Source organism: Jaculus jaculus, chromosome 6 (assembly GCF_020740685.1).
Source record: "Jaculus jaculus isolate mJacJac1 chromosome 6, mJacJac1.mat.Y.cur, whole genome shotgun sequence".
Taxonomy (NCBI): domain Eukaryota; kingdom Metazoa; phylum Chordata; class Mammalia; order Rodentia; family Dipodidae; genus Jaculus; species Jaculus jaculus.
In genome coordinates, this window is record NC_059107.1 from 145,129,547 (window position 1) to 145,151,731 (window position 22,185).

The 22,185-nt window shown below is 38.0% G+C and overlaps 2 protein-coding genes across 5 annotated transcripts in view; one reads left to right on the forward strand and one right to left on the reverse strand.

Annotated features, from left to right (window-relative positions):
* Positions 1-17,090, forward strand: part of LOC101599316 (PARP1 binding protein) — a 70,861-nt gene extending 53,771 nt beyond the window's left edge. For 3 of the 4 annotated variants that reach the window (XM_045153231.1, XM_045153233.1, XM_045153232.1), the window contains 4 exons: positions 792-970; positions 3,476-3,557; positions 13,622-13,754; positions 14,521-17,089. In XM_045153231.1, coding sequence (XP_045009166.1) covers positions 792-970; positions 3,476-3,557; positions 13,622-13,754; positions 14,521-14,858 — 732 coding nt within the window. In that variant the 3' untranslated portion in view covers positions 14,859-17,089. Of the gene's footprint in view, positions 1-791; positions 971-3,475; positions 3,558-13,621; positions 13,755-14,520 lie in introns of all 4 variants that reach the window. The other variant, XM_045153234.1, reaches the window with a different exon arrangement.
* Pmch (pro-melanin concentrating hormone) lies at positions 15,017-16,439 on the reverse strand. The gene is made up of 3 exons (XM_004650228.2): positions 16,148-16,439; positions 15,531-15,729; positions 15,017-15,253 (listed from the first exon to the last, which is right to left on the reverse strand). The coding sequence occupies exons 1-3, from the start codon at positions 16,394-16,396 to the stop codon at positions 15,204-15,206; spliced, it is 498 nt and encodes a 165-aa protein (XP_004650285.2). The 5' UTR covers positions 16,397-16,439; the 3' UTR covers positions 15,017-15,203.
* Positions 17,091-22,185: the final 5,095 nt, after the last annotated feature.

Sequence of the window (22,185 nt, forward strand, 5' to 3'; positions counted from 1 at the left end):
TGCAAACGAACTCCAGACACGTGCGCCCCCTTGTGCATCTGGCTAATGTGGGACCTGGGGAACCGAGCCTCGAACCGGGGTCCTTAGGCTTCACAGGCAAGCGCTTAACCGCTAAGCCATCTCTCCAGCCCTTGATTGTATCTTAATAACCATCTCTGGGTTTTGTTTTATATTTCCAGAACCCTATTCCCCTTTAGTATAAGAGAAGAGGAGATAGTTGTTGGATTTTTCTGACACAATGCCTAATAAGAGAAAATGGGCACACCAGGGCTTTAGCAACTGCAAACGAACTCCAGACGCACGTGCCACCTTGTGCATCTAGTTTACATGGGTTCTGGACAATCAAACCTGGGTCTTTTGGCTTTGCAGACAAGAGCCTTAACTGCTAAACCATCTCTCCAGCCCCAGTGTCTTCTTTTGATAGTACCATTTTTGTGCATATAAAAATTGATATAAGGTTGGTTTCTATATAATGTAAAGGAGAATAGCCACTTATCCTAGCTAATTCTTTGTTACTTCAGCAGTAGAAAAGGGAAAAGAGTGGAGCATGTAATAGAAAAATGTAGCCAACTCACCTAGATGGTTTGTGTGTCCCCTTTACTTAACATTCCTTTTTTTTTTTCTTGCTATTTCAAGGTAGGGTCTCATTCTAGCCCAAGCCAACCTGGAATTCACTCTGTATTCTCAGGGTGGCCTCGAACTCATGGCGATCCTCCTACCTCTGTCTCCCGAGTGCTGGGGTTAAAGGCATGCACAACCACACCCGGCTTTAACATTACTTTTCGTTCTAGCCAAAATCTTTTGCAATAAACCATGACACTGCATACTGCGGCCGAGACACCATAAAAACTCTAGTCCTCCTCCTGGATGAAGAGGCAGCCAGTGCTCCCACCCGGAACAAAGCAGCACTTTTGTGTGATGATGGAGACACAGTTCCTCATGGTGGAACTCCTCTCCTCACTCTCTTCAGGTATGCACGTGGAAGCTGTATGGCATAAATGTTTACGCTAGAGAACTTTTGAAAAATACATCTAATTAATTGTAAAGGAGTATATACTTATGTAAAGAAGCTTGGAAACTATAGAATAGTGCAAAAAAGAAATAAAATGAGGGGAGTGTGAGCATTTAAATGCAGTGTAATTATATTTTTAAAAAGTAGTATTTTGTGAGAGAATGATAGGTGCTTTTGGTTTCAATGTTGTTTTTATTCTAGTTTATGCTGCTAAAAAATATTTGTCTGGGGGCTGGAGTGATGGCCTAGTGGTTAAGGCGCATGCCTGCAAAGCCTAAGGACCCAGGTTCGATTCTCCAGGTCCCACGTAAGCCAGATGCACGTGGTGGCGCATGTGTCTGGAGTTTATTTGTAGTGGCTAGAGGCCCTGGTATGCCCATTCTCACTCTCTCTTCCCCACCCCTCTCTCTGTCTCTAATAAATAAATAAATAAAAATAAATCTTAAAAAAAATCTATCTGGCCAGGTGTGGTGACACCTGCCTTTAATCCTAGCACTTGGGAGGCAGAGGTAGGAGGATCACTATGAGTTAGAGGCCACCTGAGACTACATAGTGAATTCTCAGTCATCCTGGGCTAGAGCAAGACCTTATCCCCCCTCACCCCCACCAAAAAAAAAAAAAAAAAAGAAAGCAAGAAAATATTTCTAAACATTGTTATATGTCGAGAACTTTGCTAAATATCTGAGCCCTTCCAACTCCTTTTAACAGTCTTCCTATTTTGTAAGTAAAGACTTAGGAGATTTTTTTTTTGCTTTTCTGAGGTAGGGTCTCACTCTAACCCAGTGCTGGAGTTAAAAGCATGCACCATGACCACCACACCCAGCTGAGTTAGGAGACTTGAGAGAGATTTATAATGTGCCCAACATAGCTCAGTTAATAAGCAGCAAGGGTTTCTTCTTCCAAATCTGAGGCCTTGTTCTAAGGACCGTAATCTACCTAAGAGCAGGAGCGAGCATGCACACCAGAAGTATGCCACAACTCACATTTACTGGTCCTTCTCTCATTATGAAGAATGTTGGCGAAATGTATGTTGGTGCTGTCTTGTTTGTTTGTGAGAAAGAAAGAGGCAGAGAGGGGTGGGGGAGAATGGGCATGTCAGGGCATCCAGCCACAGAAATGAACTCCAGATGCATGCACACCCTTGTGCATCTGTCTTATGTGGGTCCTGGAGAATCAAACTGGGGTCCTTTGGCTTTCCAGGCAAACACCTTAACCTCTAAGCCATTCCTCCAGCCCTGTATATTTTATTTAAACGAAATTAATTCCTGAGTCCATTTCTCAGATTCCTCTGTATCTTGTCACATCTTTGGACACATTTCAATTGTTTACAGCTTGGATTCCACACTAACATTTCCCATTGCCAATATGCAGACAGTTCAGGGTAAAACAGAAATTTCACCAAAATGATAAATTCACCAAAATGATAAAATTGCTAACAATGTGGTATAGGAATTCAATGTAAGGTTATCAACTCTTGTTCTGAGAGTAGATTTTTTTTATTTTGTTATTTTTTTTATTTTTTTATTTTGTTATTATAAAATGATATTTTAAGTCAAAGAGCTCTGAGTCTGTGAAGCCTAGAAGGGATTAATTTATTGAAGAACACAGGTTGATGTGACCAAAATCCAGGATCTTCTCTGTTGTGTTTTCTGTGGCTTTCCCCTATCTGTGCATTTTTCAATTACCCTATATTTTTGTATTGTAGTTATTTAACTGTCTTATTTCCTATACTTAGGTCTCATGCTACTTGAATACAGGACCAATGAATGAATCAACTTCTATGCCTTTATATGTCTTACATAGTGCTTTACACTTACATTATAGAAGTTGACCAGATATTTAATTAGAGTTAAGGATGGTGGCTCATACTTGCAATCCCAACATTGCGGAGGCAGAAGTAGGAGGATCATGGCAACTTTTAGGCCAGCCAGGATTATATAATGAGACCCTCTCAAATAACCAAAAAAATAATCACAACAACAAGACTCTAAGAAATACTTAGCTATTGGATTAAGCAAAAAAATAATATTTATGTCCCTCAGCTGGGTGTGATGGTGCATGCCTTTAATCCCAGCACTAAGGAAGCAGATAGATAGGTGGGTTGTTTTGAGTTCAGAGCCCACATGACCTAATCCAGGCCCTTCCTCTTTTTTTAAGACATTTTTATTTATCAATTTGCAAGCAGAGAGAAATTGAGAATGAGCATGCCAGGGTCTAGTACCATTGCAAACCAACTCCAGATACAGGCCACCCTTTGTGCATCTGGCTTTACATAGGTATTGGGTAATTGAACCCAGGCCATCGGGCTTTGTAAGCAAGCTGCTTTTACAGTTAAATCGTCTCTCCAACTCCAGGTCCTGCCTCTTAATACTGTTACATTGGGAATTAAGTTTCAACAGAAATTTTGAAGGGGCACAAACATTAAAATTGTATTAATGTTCTTGCTTTTATTTTTTAACATAGGTCTCCCATACAAGTGAAGAATACATCAGTGAAACCTTTAAGAGAACGCATCCTTAAGACAATGCAAGAGGAAAAAAATAAGGTCAATAAATAAATAAAAAAATAAAGTCGATAAAAAGTGTTTAATTTTAGAAGAAATTAATATATAAAGCTGGACTACATGCTGTGAATATATAATGTATGTGACACGATAAGAATGAATTTCAGGGCTGGAGAGATGGCTTAGCACTAAGGGTTTGCCTGCGAAGCCTTAGCAACTCAAGTTCAATTCCCCAGTACCAATATAAGCCAGAGATACACATGGTGGTGCATGCATCTGGAGTTTGTTTGCAGGGGCTGGAGGCCTTGGCATGCCCATTTTCTCTCCTTCTTTATCTGCCTCTTTCTCAAATAAATAAATTAAAGTAAAAAAAGAATGAACTGCAAGGTGAATAATGACAGTTGATAATGCAGAAACTTTCTTTTGTATAATCTTAACTAATCTGTTTCTGGCTATCTAATCTGTTGGGCCTGAACAAAAAAAAAAAAAAGCAATAAGCAGATACTGCTGTAAATGTTAAGTAAATATTTTTTGAATGAATAGAAGGAAAAATAAAGGAACAATGGCCTTCTTATTTCCTTTTTTTTTTTTTTTTTGAAGTTTTCCAAGGTAGGGTCTCACTCCAGTCCAGGCTGACCTGGAATTCACTATGTAGTTGAGGGTGGCCTCGAACTCACAGTGATCCTCCTACCTCTGCCATCTGAGTGCTGGGATTAAAGGCGTCACCACCAAGCCTGGCTTTATTCACATTTTTAATATCTTCTTTTTTCTTTTGCAAAGCAGAAAGAAATTTTGCTAGAGAGTAAAGTGAGAGCTGGTCCTGTAGCTCAGTAGTAGAGAATTTGTGCATCATGCTCAAGGCCCTGGATTCAATCCCACACCACCACCATCACCCCCCACCCAAAGAGGGAAAAGCAAAGGGCAGTGGTATACTGTAAAGAGCAGTGTGCTCCTTCAGTTACTTTGCCCAAGAGTCTAATTTTAGCATCTTAAATGGAATCTTAGAAGACTATAACAGGTACTGAGACAGTCAATCTTAAAAGACAAAAAGGTTTATTTTGACTCACCATTTCAAAGGTTCTAGTTTAATATCGGTTGCACCTATGGTGGGGTACTGGATGGCTAGGGTAGGGAATGGGGATGAAGCAAGGCTGCCCATGTCATGGTCAAGGAGTGAGACAGGAGGAGGGTCCCACTGTTCCTGTTAAGAACAAGCTCTCAGGGCTGGAGAGATGGCTTAGCGGTTAAGCGCTTGCCTGTGAAGCCTAAGGACCCTGGTTCGAGGCTCGGTTCCCCAGGTCCCACGTTAGCCAGATGCACAAGGGGGCGCACACGTCTGGAGTTCGTTTGCAGTGGCTAGTAGCCCTGGCGTGCCCATTCTCTCTTTATCTGTCTCTCTGTCTCCCTCTCTCTCTGCCACTCTCAAATAAATAAATAAAAATGAACAAAAAATATTTAAAAAATAAAGAACAAGCTCTCAAAGGGATGAAGACTTCCTGCTAGTTCTCACCTCTATAAAGTTTATATCACCTCTCTGTAGTGCCAACATGGGGATCAATTCTTAACGCGCAGGCCTTTGGATGATGTTCCAGATCCAAGTTATAATAATGTGTAATTTGAAATGCGTTCCTGACTGAAGACAGTGGCACAATATAATTAATTGTAGGTTGAGATGAGAGAACATTTGACATTGTTCTTGAGAAGTTCTTTATATCTTTATTCAGTTTGAAATAGTATTTCTTTCCAATGAAACATCTATGTCTATAGTTGATAATACATTTCTTCAAGCATTTAAATTTTTTTTGATTATGAATGTCAAATGAACATCCTTTCTTTTTAAAAGTATTTTATTTTTATTTATTTGAGAGAGAGAGATGCAGAAATAGGCAGGTAGAGAGAGAGAGAATGAATGGGTGCACCTGGGCCTCCAGCCACTACAAATGAACTCCCCATGCATGTGCCCCCTTGTGCTTATGTGGCTTATGTGGGTCCTGGGGAATCGAACCTGGGTTCTTTGGCTTTGTAGGCAAGGGCCTTAACCACTAAACAATCTCTCCAGCCTTGAACATACTTTCATTGCATGCTAAAATATAGTATATGTATGTTGGGAGTCATTATTTTCTTAAAGGTTTTATATAAAATTTGTAGTTATCCTTAAATTGTCAAATAATTATTTACCTTGATACAACAAAAAAGAGAACTGTTATTTGTATGTTTTTTGTTTTGTTTTGTCTTGTTTTCCTGTCTGGCAATTTAGTCCCAATAGCAAAGTTTTTCGCTATAAAGTATTTTATCTACAGCCTCTGAACCCATTGGTTATATTTATTATATTTGTATTGATTATTAGTGATTGTTAGTGACATTTGTGATATACATAAATTTTTCTTCTGTGACTAAGTTTTGTCAACTCTTTATTGCTATAAGTTCTTGAAGCCAAGGATTAAGATACATCTATCCTTTGGATTTGAGTAGAAAAAAAAGAGGCATATAAACTCTTTTTGTCTGTTGCAGGTGCTGACAGACAAATATCTTAGCTTAATAAAATGGGGATATTTCCTTAGAACTGTGTAAATAAAATGAAAAAGGAAACTTATGTGAAGAATGAGAAAAAATTTTTTAGAAATTCTCTAGGGACAGCTGATAACTATAAAAAATACACAAAGTTATAAAGTTTGGAAAAATAGAAGGCATCACTAATTTGGTCTCATTTACATAGATTGAAACAGATTCTGAGAAATCACGTTGTCCAAGATCTTATAGTTACCATGAAATATCTTATGCCACTTTATAAACCATAATTCACTACTAAGGAGCTATGTTTATATTACTTTTACTTAACAGTGGAGCTAGCCTAATCCACACAGCCGTGACACAAAATGATAATAGAAAAAGAGCTGATGTTTATAGTTATGCTTTATAGCACTCTTAAACAAGCAAAGTATGACAGTCATTAGTTTAGCCAGACATACAGTTGAACCATGGCCAAGAACAGTATTCATTGGAAATTTAAAAAAAATGCTAATATCTACTCCCAAAGAAACTATGGAAAAAAAGTAGTTTGGCCACATTGTCTTATTATTCTATTTCTTTTGTCATAAATTGGATGGAGGGGAGCAGGATTGTTATTTTTTAGTTGTTTTGTTTTCAATTTTTTTGTCACAAAAATTATATATGACTTGAAATCCTGTTGTGGAAAGAGCATGTCAAAAGAAGAAAATGCCAGAGGACTTAGAGTTTTGGTATACTGGGTTGTCACATGTCCAAGTCAATATTACATGGCACATTAACTCTCAGGTTTTAGTTTCCTCATCTATAAACACAAATTGATTGTTCCTCTAGTCATAAAGTCCTGTGAAACCACCTTGGAAACTGGTCTTCAGCATACTCATTTTAGGTTTCAACTCTTATTTACTGCTGTAATTTATTATGAAACTTGTTTATGATAGTCAAATAAATTCCCCTGTAAAAGAAACCAGAAGGTTCTTACAAAACTTTCATGGTTTTGACAGAAAACTTGGAGAATATTCTTGTCCTCACTTTCAAACTACATTCAACAACTTATTTAAAAATCCCTTTATACTTTTTTCAAATATTTTATTTATTTATATGAGACAGAGAGAGGGAGAGGAAGAAGCAAATATGTAGAAAGAATGGGTGCACCAGGGACCCTAGCTGCTGCAAAAAACTCCAGACACATGTACCACCTTGTACATCGGGCTTACGTGGGTCCTGGGGAATCAAACCTGTATCCTTAGGCTTTGCAGGCAAGCACCTTAACCTCTAAGCAATCTCTCCAGCCCCCTTTATACTTTTTATTAAATGTGTTTTAAAGGACATGCTTAACTTCTTTTAAATCCCTGTGACTGTTAGTCTCTTTCCTTCCAGCACTGTGCACACTTGGCACGTTGAAAAGTTACATATGCCTCTTTTCCCTACTGTGCCTCTAATGCTTTTAACCCTGTTACTGAACGTAGCAGAAGGAGCAACTGGATAGTAATGTGAAAAAGAAACTCTGAAATTTATACATTGAGAGAATTCAGGCTCTAATACTACTTACTAAATTTAAGATCTCATTCACATGGTCCTGCAATTTGAATGAAATACAGTCTCTAAGTAGATAAAGCACACTTTCTGATAATATCCATAATACATAATAAACTCCTAGGTAGGAACCCAGAACCCAGAAACCTTTTCAGACTGTCTTAAATGAGCTCTTCTACCTGTACCACTCCTCAGATAGCAGAAGAACAATAAGGGATAGAAAACATGCAGCCTTCAGAATGTACCTCTGAGGAGAAATATGCTTTTAAATAAGGAGGTAAGAGAATCAAGTAATCACTTACAGACTTGGAAACTTCTGTTTCTAGCTAGGGTATAGTGGGCTGTGGCTGAACACCACTTCTGTCATGAGAACAAGGTTGTAGAGGCAGTTAGGTTTAGGGAAGTACATTTTAAAGACGTAGTAGAACTATATAAGCAGAGACATTTGAATAAACTAAAACTCTGGAGAGGATAAAGCTCTTCTGAGATAAGCAGTCTGTTGATAGCTATTTTCTATCCTGGTATTATTTGCGTTTTGGCTATAAACTGACGATTGATACATAACGGGACTCTCAAAAGAGAGAGAAACCAGCTAAAGCTGTTGTGTGCCAGGAGAAGCTGGCAACCATTTGAAAGCTCCAGGAGATGTAAATATGCAAGGGGATTGTTTTCATTCTTGATTTTCACAAGTGTATTTTCACATATGTATTTTGTAGTCATGGGAGCTAGAAGAACCTCAGCATAATGAGCTAAAATCAGCTTTGATCTGTGGTATTTAGAACACAAGACCCCTCGTGAGGAGTGGAGCTGCCTCAGACATATGGCTGGTCTCAAAAAGGATGTAAAAAGAGATGCTTGCCACATTTAAAAATGAAATGGGGTAGGAGGTCAAGAGCACTGTGTGAGAAGTGCTGCGTGGCAGACTGAATTCCCCTGACTTTCAGGCCAGAGGCAGTACAGAGCCCATTTCATGTTCACATGGCTACTTTACTCTTTCAGAGAAAGATGAGTCCACTCTGTGTACTGTTCTTGGTTCCTTGATAGCTTCTAGAATACATGTGTAATCAGTGAGTAGTTTTCATCAGTTCATGCAGCAATCATGTATTTGGATAGCAGACCTTCTTATAGCACTGGGGACCGATTGATAGAGCACATCCCACATATTTATGCGTCTGAGGTACAACAGGATGAACGGATGCCCTAGCTTTGACCTATACCTATACCCCATCCCCTCCAACCCGGGATTTGTTTTCATACATTGTGAGATACTCCATCAAGAGTCACATATGGGCTGGAGAGATGGGTTAGCGGTTAAGGTACTTGCCTGTGAAGCCTAAGAACCAGGTTCGATTCCCCATTACTCCAGTAAGCCAGACGCACCACGTGGCACATGCTTCTGGAGTTGGCTTGTAGTGGCTGGAAGCTCTGAGTCCATATAACCCATCTCCATCCCCCTTTGTCACCAGCTTGTAAGCTTAGGCTGAAGCTGGCAGGATATGGAGTAGGATGAAGGGAAAGTGGGACAAGGTCTCTTCTGGGTATATCTGAGACCTCGTGGGCTCTTCACCCTGTGGGGACTAGAGACCCAGTGTTACTGTTTACTAGGCTTCTTGCATTCATAGGGTTTATATTTTTGTTGGGAGAAGCGAAACATAAACAAAACAAACAGACTATGATATATTAGAAAGTTATCAGTGTTATGGGGGAAAATAAAGCTGGAGAGGGAGCTATAGAGAGTGTGATCCTTTTGTGTGTTTTGACTTTAAATAGTGATAAGTAGAAATCTGCTTGAGAAACTGACATTAGGCTAAGACTTTAAGGGAGTGAGCAGCATCGTGTATCAGAAGGTAAAACAAATTTATTAACCCGAATGTATTGTGAGTTCATTTTGTTTGAAGATATGGACAGGGATTATTGCATGCCAACTGAGTGTCTAGTATGTATACCAGATATTTTATATTCCTCATGCTAATTCCTTGTACAGATCTTGAAGACTTCATTTTCCAGACAAACAGCTAGTGAGTTACAAAGTGAGAATTTAAATTCTGGTCTGACATGAGAGCTTAATTTGTATCTATCCATAGTGATTATAGTGAAAAGTCATAAAATATAATGTTACTACTTAGGTAATTTTATAAATGGAATTTCACTGCTAAAGAAATAAGTTCATTGATAAATATACATACACACACACATACACACACATTCTTTTTTTTTCTTTTTCAAGGTAGGGTTTCACTCTAGCCCAGGCTGACCTGGAATTCACAATGGAGTCTTAGGGTGGCCTCAAACTGACCTGATCCTCCTACCTCTGCCTCCCAAGTGCTGGGATTAATGGCATGTGCCACCATGCCTGGCTACACACACATTCTTAAAATCAAAGTATCAAATCTTGGGAGATGGCTCAGTGTGAAAAGTGCTTGTCACACAAGCATAAGGGTCTGAGTTTGGAACCCACACCCTATAAAATTCAAATGAGATGGGCTGAGGAGATTGCTCAGTTGTTAAAGGCACTCACTTGCAAAGCCCACTGACCTGGCCTCAATTTTACAGTACTCACAAACAGCCACATATAACAATGTCACACATGCATCTGGAATTTGTTTGCAGTGTGAAGAGGCCCTGGTGTGCCCATTTTCATTCTCCCTCTCTCTGCTTGCAAAAATAAATAAATAAATAAATAAATGTAAACAAAAAACAAGACAGATGAGGTGATGGGCTTCTGTAGTTCCAGAGCTGGGGCAGTGGAGACACAAGGATCCCTGGGCCTTACCGGCTAGCTAGTCTAGCACTCCAGGTTCAGTGAGAAATCCTATACCAAAAATTAAGGAGACTGATTGAGGAATCCCTTCAATATCAACCTCTGGCTTTCACACCTGTGCACACACATGTACACATGCACTCATACACTCATGTGTACATATACATATCTCTCACACACACATATAAAAACAAAGTACCAGTGCTGGAGAGATGGTTTAGTGGTTTTAGGCATTTACCTGAGAAGCCAAACCTGGGTTCGATTCCCCAGGACCCACGTAAGCCAGATGCACAAGGTAGCGCATGCATCTGGAGTTTGTTTACAGCCGCTTGAAGGCCCTGACCTGTCCATTTTTGCCTTTCTCTTTCTCTCTCCCTCTACCTCTTTTTCTTTCTGAAATTTAAAAGAAAGCAATGTATCAAATATTTGTTCTATTAAAAATGTGATAATGTGAGAATAAAATGATACATTTAAAATATTTAGTTTTAGCTCATAGTTAATAGGTATGTTGAGAAGAGCTTCCCTCTTCAGCCTTGTTAATGGTATAGTGGAGGCTTAGAACTCTCATTTTCTGGACACAGCTAGCTCAAAGTGTCAGTGACTGTTCACTGTTTTGAATCCTTCATCTTAATTTAGCTGGAGTCAGGCTTTCCTATGTGAAGTATTATTTTCCTGAAACTGGGAACCTACTAATAATTTCAATTTAAAAAGAGCTGTTGCAAAGGACTTTTCCAGTTCTTGGCAAGTTTGAAGTTCATTGCAATTTGACTGTGGATAAAAATCTTTCCAAAAGAGGGAAATCACTGCACAAAAGAAAACGTTCAACCCACTTCACTCTTGTGACTTGAACATAAAATGATCTTAACAGCCATGCATGAATCTGGACATTATTCTTAGTTGTTTAGTACTTCAGAAAGCGCTTTCAAGCGGGAATGTTTTGCTTATTTGTGATTCCAAATCAAATACACAGGGTGATTTGGAAGATTTGCAACAGGAAGTAATCTCAATTCTATGTAACCACTAATCTTGTGCAGAAAAATTCAGCTTTTGTGAACAAAGGAAGAGTAGTCACTTTCAAGTTATAAATGCAAGCCATTGCAACTTGTTTTAATAATTCAAATGAAGAAGCGGATTATAAGTTCCTTGAGTTATATTTCTAGAATCATTCTAAGATTGGCCTGGACCAGAGAGACCAGATCTTATTTTATGGGAATACATACTTCATGTATATTATAATAATTAGACAGTATTTTTACTTCATATAACAGTAATAGTTCTGTGAGGTAAATGTTATCCCATTCATATGTGGGTATGTGAGAGTTGTTGTTTAATCATGCCTATCTAGTTAACAAGTGACAGTGTCAGTGTTCGGAGCCTGGCCTTTCCCCATCCTGTTGTCTTGTCTTTCTCTGCCACTCTGTTAGCTATGCATCACACCACTGGCTTTAGCCAAATCCTTTGATGTCAGGTTCTGCTAATCCTCTACATGAATATGTTTGAACCTAAATGTAGGACTTTGTTTATCTCTATCCATTTTTGTATTACTATTTTCTACTTACGGTTCTAATGTTCTGAAACCTTCCCAATCTTTTTTATTCCTTCCAGTTTTATGTCAACAGCAATTTTATAAATAAAATATCTTGATTATAGAAGCCATTCTGATTATCTGTTATATACTGTGTACCTATCACATAGTTGGAACTCAGTAAAGAAGACACATATATAACCTTTCATTATGCTGGGTATGGTGGCTGCACACCTATAGTCCTAGCACTTGAGGAACTGAGGTAGGGGGATTGCCAGGAGTTCAAGCCCAGCCTGGGGCTACATACTGAGTTCAAGGTCAGCTGGCCTTAGACTCTTGTTCCTTTTCCCTTCGCCTCTGAGTGTTGTGACTACAGGTGTGAGTTACCAAACCCTGCCTACAGTTAGCTTTATCTCTCTGGTTTTCTCCCATTTATGAAGAAAATTAGCCTTTTTTATGTTTAAAGATAAAAATGCAAGCCAGATATGGTGGCCCACGCCTTTAATGCCAGCACTTGGAGAGCAGAGATAGGAGGATTGCCATGAGTTCGAGGCCACCCTGAAACTACATAGTGAATTCCAGGTCAGCCTAGGCTAGAGTGAAACCCTACATGGAAAGAAACTAATAAACTAAATAATAAAAAAGAAAAATGTAAGTGTGTATTTTGATATTTTGACAATTAAAAACAATTAGTTGAATCTTCTAAAATGATACATTAAAACAATCCTCCTGGTTTCCCTGAATATTCATGTTTTAACTCAGAAGTGATTTCTTTCCAATATTGTTTGTTTTCTCTTATAATTTAATAGCTATTTTTCTATTTGATTTTTTTAATCTCTCATTTTTCATTTTTGTTTCCTTTTGTTCATTTCTCCCTTCTCCAACATGAATTTCATGTGCTTCCCCTACCAAAAAAAAAAAAAAACCAACAAAACAAAGAGCTATGCTCTGTTTTTAAAGAATTCTTTTTAAAAATTATTTCATGTGCTGGAGGGTTAAGGCATTTGCCTGCAAAGCCAAAGGACCCAAGTTTGATTTTTAGGAACCACGTTAGTCAGATGCACAAGGTAGCACATGTGTCTCGAGTTTGCAATGGCTGGAGGCCCTGGTGTGCCCATTTTTTCTCTCTCTCTCTATTTCTCTGTCAAATAAATAAATAAAAATTAAAATTTAAAAAAAATCATATTTATTTATTTGATGGAGAGAAAGAGGCAGAGAGTGACAGAGAAGGAGAATGTGTAGGCCAGGGCCTCCAGCCATTGCAAGCAAGCTCCAGATGCATGCTCCACCTTGTGCATCTGGCATATGTATGTCTTAGGGAATTGAACCTGGGTCCTTTGGCTTTGCAGGCAAGCACCTTAAACTCTAAGCCATCCCTCCAGCCCCTATACTCTGTTTTTTTTTCTTCTTAGAATGAAGAACTTGTACTTTTTCTGCGATTGTGAATATTATGTGCATTTTTACTTAAATTATAACACTCCAGAGGAGCCAGACAAAGGAAGATGCTGTAAAATCTCTGATGAGTCTAAATTAAAGTTTTATAATTCTTAAAAATAAGTAAAATATAAGCATAAAGCAAATATTGCTGAAAAGACCTATGCTAGTCACAGTGATGAGTGAACTTGAAAACTGAACATAAATTATGGCTACAAGTTCCCAGTGAATAATGAAGTTTGTCAGAGAATTTTTTTATGGTATATAGATTGTTCTAGAGTGTGGTATGACTATATGAGAAGCAAAGTGTAATTTTCATGTTTTCTTCTTTCTTTTTGTCATCAGATGAAGCAGACCTTAATCAGATCTCAGTTTGCTTGCACTTACAAAGATGACTACATGACCAACAAGGATAAATGGAGTGTTAACTCAGCATCAAAATCTTCCTGCCTTTTCCCCTTGGAACATGACCTTTTTGGTAATTGTCCTGATTTGAACAAGTAAAAAACAATTTAAGCTTGGCATGGTGGTTCACACCTTTAATTCCAGCACTCTGGAGGTAGAGGTAGGAGAATCACTGTGAGTTCAAGGCCACCCTGAGACCACATAGTGAATTCCAGGTTAGCCTGGGCTAGAGCAAGACCCTACTTTGAAACACCAAAATGTAAAAAACATAAAAAAAAAAAAAACCAATTCACTCTATCACCAATTAGTTTTAACTTAAATAAAACCATATTATTTTTTCCAAGTTCTAATATAAGTAAAAGTTTAATTTCCTTAAGATTGGGTTTATTTAAAAACTTTAATTTGAGCCAGGCATGGTAGCACACGCCTTAGGCAGAGGTAGGAGGACCGCCATAAGTTTGAGGCCACCCTGAGACTACAGAGTGAATTCCAGGTCAGCTTGAACTAGAGTGAGACCCTAACTCGAAAAATAAAAAATAAGTTAAATTAAATCTGAACATAAATTTATAGATAGGAATAAAGTTCATAGCATTAGCTTAAGAATTAAAAGTCACATAGTCAAAGATTCACTGGTAGGAGTTAAAGGTTGTCTGTTGAAATGGAAACCAGTACAATAATATGGCTATGTTTGTTAAACATTTAATTGGTTAGCATTATTTCATTGTAAATCATAAATTTTTAAATATTCTTTACTCATTTTTAATATATGATGTAATAGTCCATCATAAATAGTACTAAGTGTTATATGATCCCTTTTCTCTTTTTATCTTGCATAACAGAGAGTGCAAGTTCATCCGATGGGAGGTCAACAATTGAAACAAGTTCTGGAAATGTTCATCTGGGCAGAAGTAAAAATGACAAAATATTAAGCAAATCAAGTAGTCAGACAGGAAATAAAAGCTCGAAAAGGAAACAGGTGGATTTGGATGGTGATAATTTTGTTGGTGACAATGGACCTGAACCACTTCAACATAAACATAATAAGATACCCACATCATCAGATGACTCACAGAAGAAGTGTGGCAAACCAGCCCAGCCAACCAAACGTCGTCAGTGCAGTGCCAAGGACAAGCTGATTCCTGGGCAGACCAAGTTATCTCAGTTTTTTAGACTCTGACTCTTGATTTATGTGTCTGTAAAACTTTTCTCCAAAGCTGCACACTCACTCACTGTCAAAAGATCCAGCTGTAAACTCTGATGCATCATTATTTTATTTTGAGTGTATGTATGTACAGTGTGTTCCCATTGTTCAAAAATACCACAAAGTCATAAGTATGCAGCATCATCACAATTTAATGTACAACAAAAGGCAGGTCATTAAATTACAATATATCTTAATAACTAGTTTCTTTTAAAGCAAACATTTAAAACAATACAGAAGTTATAGTAATGCTATGGACTTTTCTTTCCAATTGCAGCTAAATTCTTTTTCTTCTGAAAAAGTGATGTGGACCAACAGGTATCAGACTTGCCAACAAGGTCTGTAGACTCTTCCCAGCATACACCTGAGCACTAGAGAGAGGAAAAAAAGTTTGTTTTATTTAAAGAATATAATTACCATATAAAGCTAATAAAAATGGGGTTCTGTTGTCACTACTTCTGAATAAGCCAAAATTATAATAACTAGATGCCTTATAATCCCATAATCTTGACAGGGGTCACTTAATATCAAGCAGAATTGAACCATGGTTTTACTTTGAATGTGTTCTGATTAGTCCAAATCAGTTAAACTCAGAGCTCTTTTGAAAGCTTTAATGTGGAAGGATTGAATGTTCAAATGGCTACTCACTGTCAAAATCTCTCCTTCCTATGGGAAATTTAGCTGAGTTTTCTTCATCCCCAATCTGTCTCTTTTCTTGTGTTGCTTCAGTATTCTGAACTCCATTCTCAGCTGGAAAAGCTACTGGTCCTTTCAGTGCCAGATAAGGTTTAATGGGCAGATTCAGCGGCAAGCCATGGTTTATGAAGGTGTGTTTCGAGCCTGTGTTCTGCAAAAGAAGACTAACTTGTACTCAGCTGCCTTTCTCAGAACAGAGCTACCACATAGTTGTACACTATCGATCAATTCTAAGATGCTCCGCAAAGTGCTTTGTTGTGAATGTAACTTAGATACAAGTTTCCTGAGAAGGAAAGCCCTTTTGGTTGTCTTATCTAAATGGTACTCTCTGGGATGGAGAACTTCCTGATTTATATATATATATATAATTTAACTAGTTCCTTTAAGAGTTTCGTACTCTACCAACTGAGCTAGCTGGGCTAACTAGTTCTTTTAATGCATATGTAGCTATATTTTCGTATATTTCTGTTTGAAATATTTAAATGCCAGTTTTACTTTTTGAATGATTTATGATTTTATAAAGTCATTTTCATTCCCATTGCAGTGAAGATAACCATATGGCCACTTACCTTTGAATTTTTGCTTTCCTCGTCATTCAAGAAACTACTCTCATCATTTTTGTATTGTTCCAGAGAAGGAGCAGCAGCTGATCTTTCTGCAGAATCTTCCTTCTGAAAGGCTTTCCCCATCCTGAATGTGTTAAACACCATGTCATCTTCTAAGTTCCTTATGGACTTGGAAGCTGAAAGTAGAACACCTTGAGAAAGCAGAGAAAAAGTCAGTATTAATATGTAGGGAGAGAGACTCATTTTTGCCATCCTTAGCTTGATGCTTGCAGAAAGTCAAGCAAGGACGTGTAACATGAAGATTCCACAGTCATCCTGCCTACGGACTCCCTACTTTATATATTTTCCAGCTTGAATAGAAAACACTTCACAGACTTACCCTCTCATCATTTAGAAATGACTCATCACATAGAGGCTTGCCTTTTGAATAGCTGCTAATGCCTACATTGTTTTGGTTTTAGTGGCATATTATTTGAGTGTGAATTTTCTCAGAATCTGATTAAGGTCTTTGATGGAACACTGTTAAGTAGATTATGGCCTCTTGAAAATGGGTTGTTATTAAGGAAGACCACAGGACACTAGGCTCTCATATTATTATTGTCTTCTGTGTATTTTCTGATTAAAACACTAAAACTCAAGTTACTTCATTCAAGGATGATAAGGATAAAAGTTTTACTTGTTTTTAATCCTGATTAAGTTGAAATAATCTTCAGAAAGGATTTTCTTTTCATTAATACTGGATACAGTCTTCAGCAACTGAAGTGCATAGACTTGTCAGGGTGAGCAAAAGGCCATTCAAGTTTCAACTAAAACTAACTTGTCAGGTGAGTTTTCTCCCTGTGTTTACAAGGGGATAATACTGACGTTTAGTAGTGCATTTAGCAATTAATAGAGAAAATGTCCATGAAAAGAATTTTTATGTTCTCCGCAGGTATCAATTTTAGAACTTGTATAACTTTTCATTTGATTTTGAGACAGCCTTGCTCTGTCCCACCCTGGCTGTCCTGGGCTCTGTGGTAATGAAGTGCTGGGATCATAGGCATGGACCACCACACCTGCCTTAGAAGTCTGTGACTGTTAATTATACATTTTAGTCTGAATTTCTAATTTTGTTCCCATGAATAATGCAGTATCATACATGTCTTCCTGTCATATGTGGGTTAGGAATATATTTCCAGGCATGGAATTTCTGGGTTATGGAATGTGTATAGTTTTATAGATGCCAAATGTTTTTTAGGATAGTAGTAACCAGTGTTTGACTCCATTAGCAGGGTGGCTTTATGTCCCAGCTAGTGCTAAAGTATCTCATTGTCTATTTTTCTATTGGGGTTTTTCTTCTCCTTCCTTCCTGCCAATCCTCATGCCAGAATTGAACTTAGGGCCTCACACATACTAGGCAAGTACTCTATCACTGAGCTGTATCTCCAGTCCATTTTTCTTCTAATTTTATTTTTTTTTAAATATTTTATTGATATGAGAAAGAGAGAAGCAGAGAGAGACAGAGAGGCAGATAGAGAATGGGGTGGGGGGGTGGCGCCAGGGCCTCCAGCCACTGCAAACAACTCCAGAGGCATGTGCTACCTTGTGCATCTGGATTACGTAGGTACTGGGGAATTGAACCTGGGTCCTTTGGCTTTGCAGGCAAGCGCCTTGACTGCTAAGCCATCCATCCCTCCAGCCCTATTTTTCTTTTCTTTCTTTCTTTCTTTCTTTCTTTTTTTTTTTTAAACACAGAGGCTTGCTGTTTTCCATGTTGGCCTTGAACTTACTCTGTAGCCTTAGCCTCCCAAGTGGTTGGCTTCACAAGCCTTGCACCACTAAGGCCCAGCTATGAGTTCTCCTTCTAATTGATTTCTGAGACTTCTTTAGACAGTATTCTGGATATTGTTTATTATCTATACATGTTACAAATATTTTTCTCTCAGATCTTAGCTGTCCTTTCAGCCACTTTATGGTGGTTTTTGGTTCTGAACCAAAATACTTAATAACATTTAAACTTTTTGATCGTGGTTAATAATTTTTTAATGTATTGGTTTTCTTAGAAATCTTTCCTCGCTCTGAGATTATTGACACATTTCCATATATTTTCTCTTAAAAGCTCAACTTCTGATGTTCACATTGAGATTTCGTAAACCATCTGGAATGGTTTATATAATGTTAGGTGCAGAGCTTTCCTTTTCCAGTATCTTTATGTCTTTCCAGAATCATCCTCCTCTTCCCGCTGTCTGCAGTGTTCTCCAGTGCGGGCATGTCTTTGAGTGTTGGCTCCCTGTCTGAATTCAGTAGTCCACTGTTACAGCCACAACCTCAATGTAAACTTATACTTTTATTTCTAGTGGGTGATGTTTCCCAGCCTGCCCCCTACTAGTTTTTCTTCAGAAGTTCCTTAACTATTTTTGGGCATTTATTTTCTATGAACAGGTTAAAAAAATAGCTTTTTAAGTTCTGTGATGAAACTTGATGGTATATTAAGGCAATTGCATTGTTTCTGTGGTTTAGTTCTTAGGCTTTGCAGGCAAGTGCCTTAACCACTGAGCCAGCCCCCAGCCTCTCTTTTGTTTTGTGAATTTACATTATTCTACAATATATCCATTTCACTTAATTTGCCAGGTAAGCATAGTTAATAGTTATTCACTTGGGTACTATTAATATCTTATGTGGCAAATGTTTATTGAGTGTACAAACAAAATACTGCAATTCCCCAACTTCTTCGCTCTGAGAGGTGGCTTATCTTTTTAATTCTATTACTTGCTTATTTGTCTTCCTGGCTTTGAAAACTGTCCTGGAGGTGAAGTATCTCTTTGATCTACACAGTGTTTGTTAATGGTAACCTTTTTCCTTAGCCACTGGTTTGGGAGTGTAATAAATATTAGTAATTATGTATTTCATCCTAAGTTTCCACTGGATGAGTTGGTTTGGCTGATTTTCATATCCAAAATTGGTGCCATATCCAAACCATCTTGATGGTTTAGAAAAATTAGTTAATGTTTTCCTTTATTGTGCTTAAACTGTCATAGTCTCTGAACATTATGAGGTTTTCCCATAACCATTTAATTATGCAGTAGTTTCCAATATTTTTAAATGATAACTTTTTTTTAAACATGGCCTTCTCTGATGTGCAACAGAGCATAGTAGATTTCTTTTTCATTGATGCTGAAAATGAAAATTCCTCAAGTGGTAGAAAGGAACGTTGAAGAAGAAAGCACAATTGCCAAATGGGATTGGGTGGTTCAGGAAACCGTGGGGAAGCTGAGAGTTTCTATCAAATGTGTGCTTCTTTTCTGAAGACTATCACATAACGTTAAATTGCTTCATCATCAAACTTGTCTTTTTTCAGATTAGCATACTTGTGCAATGTGTTCATAGTATATTTACTGAAAACCAAATGGCAATTGGTCACTGGTTTACTAAGAATGCAGAACCTCTTGTTCTTTGTGAGTGTAGTAGACAACATTGCTCCCTGTAAATAACATAATATGTAAGAAAACACTGCTTCTGGGAACTTCTTTGCAAAGCTTGAAGGTTATAGGAAAAAAGTAAAAATGCCATGAATTTTCACATATAAAAATAAAATATAAATCAACCACTTAGAATGTTTTCTTATGGTTAGAAGAAATCTAAGTTACACTGCTCAAGAAGTCTTTAAAGGCCTTGAAAATGTAACACATCCATACCACAAAGATCTGTTTCTCTCCAGCAGCATTTTGCCAATGAGTGAAGGCTTCTCTTCCCAGCTTTCTATCAGGAATATTGAGAATGTGAGCTGGGCCATGATCATTCCTTGACTAGAAGGTTTAAATATGAAAAGATTTTTAGTTTCTTGTAGTTGCACCTGTACAATCAAATATTCACTTATTTTCTTTATTGCAGATTTCTAAGTGAATAACCCACATACTTACGCCTAGATTCTACCATTAATTTTTTTGTATCCTTCTAGTTTTTTTTAATTAAAAAATTTTTTTTTATTTATTTGAGAGGGGGTGGGGAGGCAGAGAGAGAATGGGCACACTGGGGCCTCCAGCTGCTGCAAAAAAACTCTAAATGCATGCACCACCTTGTGCATTGGGTTTGTATGGGTCCTGGGGAGTTGAATCTGTCCTCTGTTCTTTCTGTCCTTCTGTTATTTTATGCATTGCAACTAGATTGCATGTATCAATCAGAACATTTTCTATGAAATACTCAACATATATATCAATTGGAACAATATTTGTTTGCACTTTTTAAAGGAAATAATATGGAAAATGAAAAGCATGAAATACACACAATTTTGGCAAATATGTCACCTGTTTAACTTAACCTTTTTTTTGATTTAAAATTATTTATTTACTTATTTATTTGAGAGCAACAGACACAGAGAGAAAGACAGATAGAGGGAGAGAGAGAGAATGGGCACGCCAGGGCTTCCAGCCTCTGCAAACGAACTCCAGACGCGTGCGCCCCCTTGTGCATCTGGCTAACGTGGGACCTGGGGAACCGAGCCTCGAACCGGGGTCCTTAGGCTTCACAGGCAAGCGCTTAACCGCTAAGCCATCTCTCCAGCCCTAACTCCTAACTTAACCTTTTTAAGATGGAACAAATTGTCAACACCACAGGAAATCACTTTTGCCTATCATACTTTGACTGCACCTCCTTCCACTATCCTTACCCTTTGCTCTGAGGCAGTCATTGTCCTAATTTTATTTTATTTTTTTTTGTTTTGACCTTTCTATAATCATACCATATGTAGTCTGTAACATGTCTTCTCTCAGTCTTCTCAGCCTATTTGATACTTGCCTGCAATGTGTGATTTAGTTCTTTTGGATATGAATATTCCACAATTGGCTTATCCGTTCTGTTGATGGGTGCTTGTGTTACATACAGCTTTTTGGCAATTATGAATAAGGTTGTTATGTATATTATGTATACATATTTTAAATTTCTTGTATTGAGTGATGCGAGACAGGAATGCTGACTTGATATATACATCCACATGTAACCTTTCATCTTCCCAACTCAATAGACTGGAGACTCCAGAGGAACTGCTGTGCTTGTTATATGGAATGTACTATGTATGGCATGCCAGAATGGGCATGCCAGAGCCTGCAGCCATTGCAAATGAACTCCAGATTTGTGCACCACCTTGTGCATCTGGCTTGTGTGGGTCTTGGGGAGTTGAGCCTCAAACTGATGTCTTTAGTCTTCACAGGCAAGCACTTAACTGCTAAGCCATCTCTCCAGCCCTGTTAGTTTTTTGTTTTACATTAGTATACAAAATAGTCATTTTATGGCATTTTCCTAAATAGGTCATTGCATTTTTTTCTTGTTCAACTGCCTTCCTCACAGTTCTGCACTCTATTCTCTACCCTCTTGCTAGTCCTTTTCCATTTTCCCAAATAATACTCCCTTCTACCTCCATTTTATGTTAATTCCATATCCTCTTCCCTCTTTTAAGGGCACATGTGAGCTGCTGGGATATAATGGTCACCAACAGCCTGAATAAGCAGTGGATTCCACAAGCTACAAAATCAACTAGCCAGGAAAGATATACACATGGGTGCAATAGTAGCACACCAGCTATGGGGATAATCAACTGCTTTATGATTGGATGTGAGGCCCACTTATTAGGAGAGAATTCATTCCTAGTACTGAGAACCAACCCTGTGGCTTGAAAGGTCATAGACCCTAGAGGGAAGCTTCTACTGTTCTTTGGTTAAACAGAGAGGATATTCTCATTGAAAAAGTCCTCTATATTTCTATTCATCCCTTTTGATCCATGATGCTCTCACTTGGTTAGAAAATTGCCTTTTTATAGATGGCAGCAAATACTGAGGAGAACCAAGACCCATCAGTTTGACAAGAAAAGACAACTAAGCACCTAGCAGAAGATGAGTCATCTCTATCACATCTACCAGGGCCCAGGAAACATGACGGAGGAAGTAGCAGATTAAATATGAGTACTTTTCCCATTGCTAGGCCAAGAACTTCCTCCAAGGAGATGGTGGTAGACACTGAGGGGACTCAAAAATCATCAAAGCCCAAAGATAGATTGCTGAGACCTCAGT

What these genes read in the sequence shown, in the direction of transcription:
- Pmch (XM_004650228.2), bottom strand. Translation starts at nt 16,396, where the DNA reads ATGGCAAAAATGAGTCTCTCTCCCTACATATTAATACTGACTTTTTCT. An exon ending in AGGAAAGCAAAAATTCAAAG is followed by an intron (nt 15,730 to 16,147) that starts GTAAGTGGCCAT and finishes CTTCTTTTGCAG; the next exon opens with AACACAGGCTCGAAACACAC. An exon ending in AGGAAGGAGAGATTTTGACA is followed by an intron (nt 15,254 to 15,530) that starts GTGAGTAGCCAT and finishes TCCTCTCTCTAG; the next exon opens with TGCTCAGGTGTATGCTGGGA.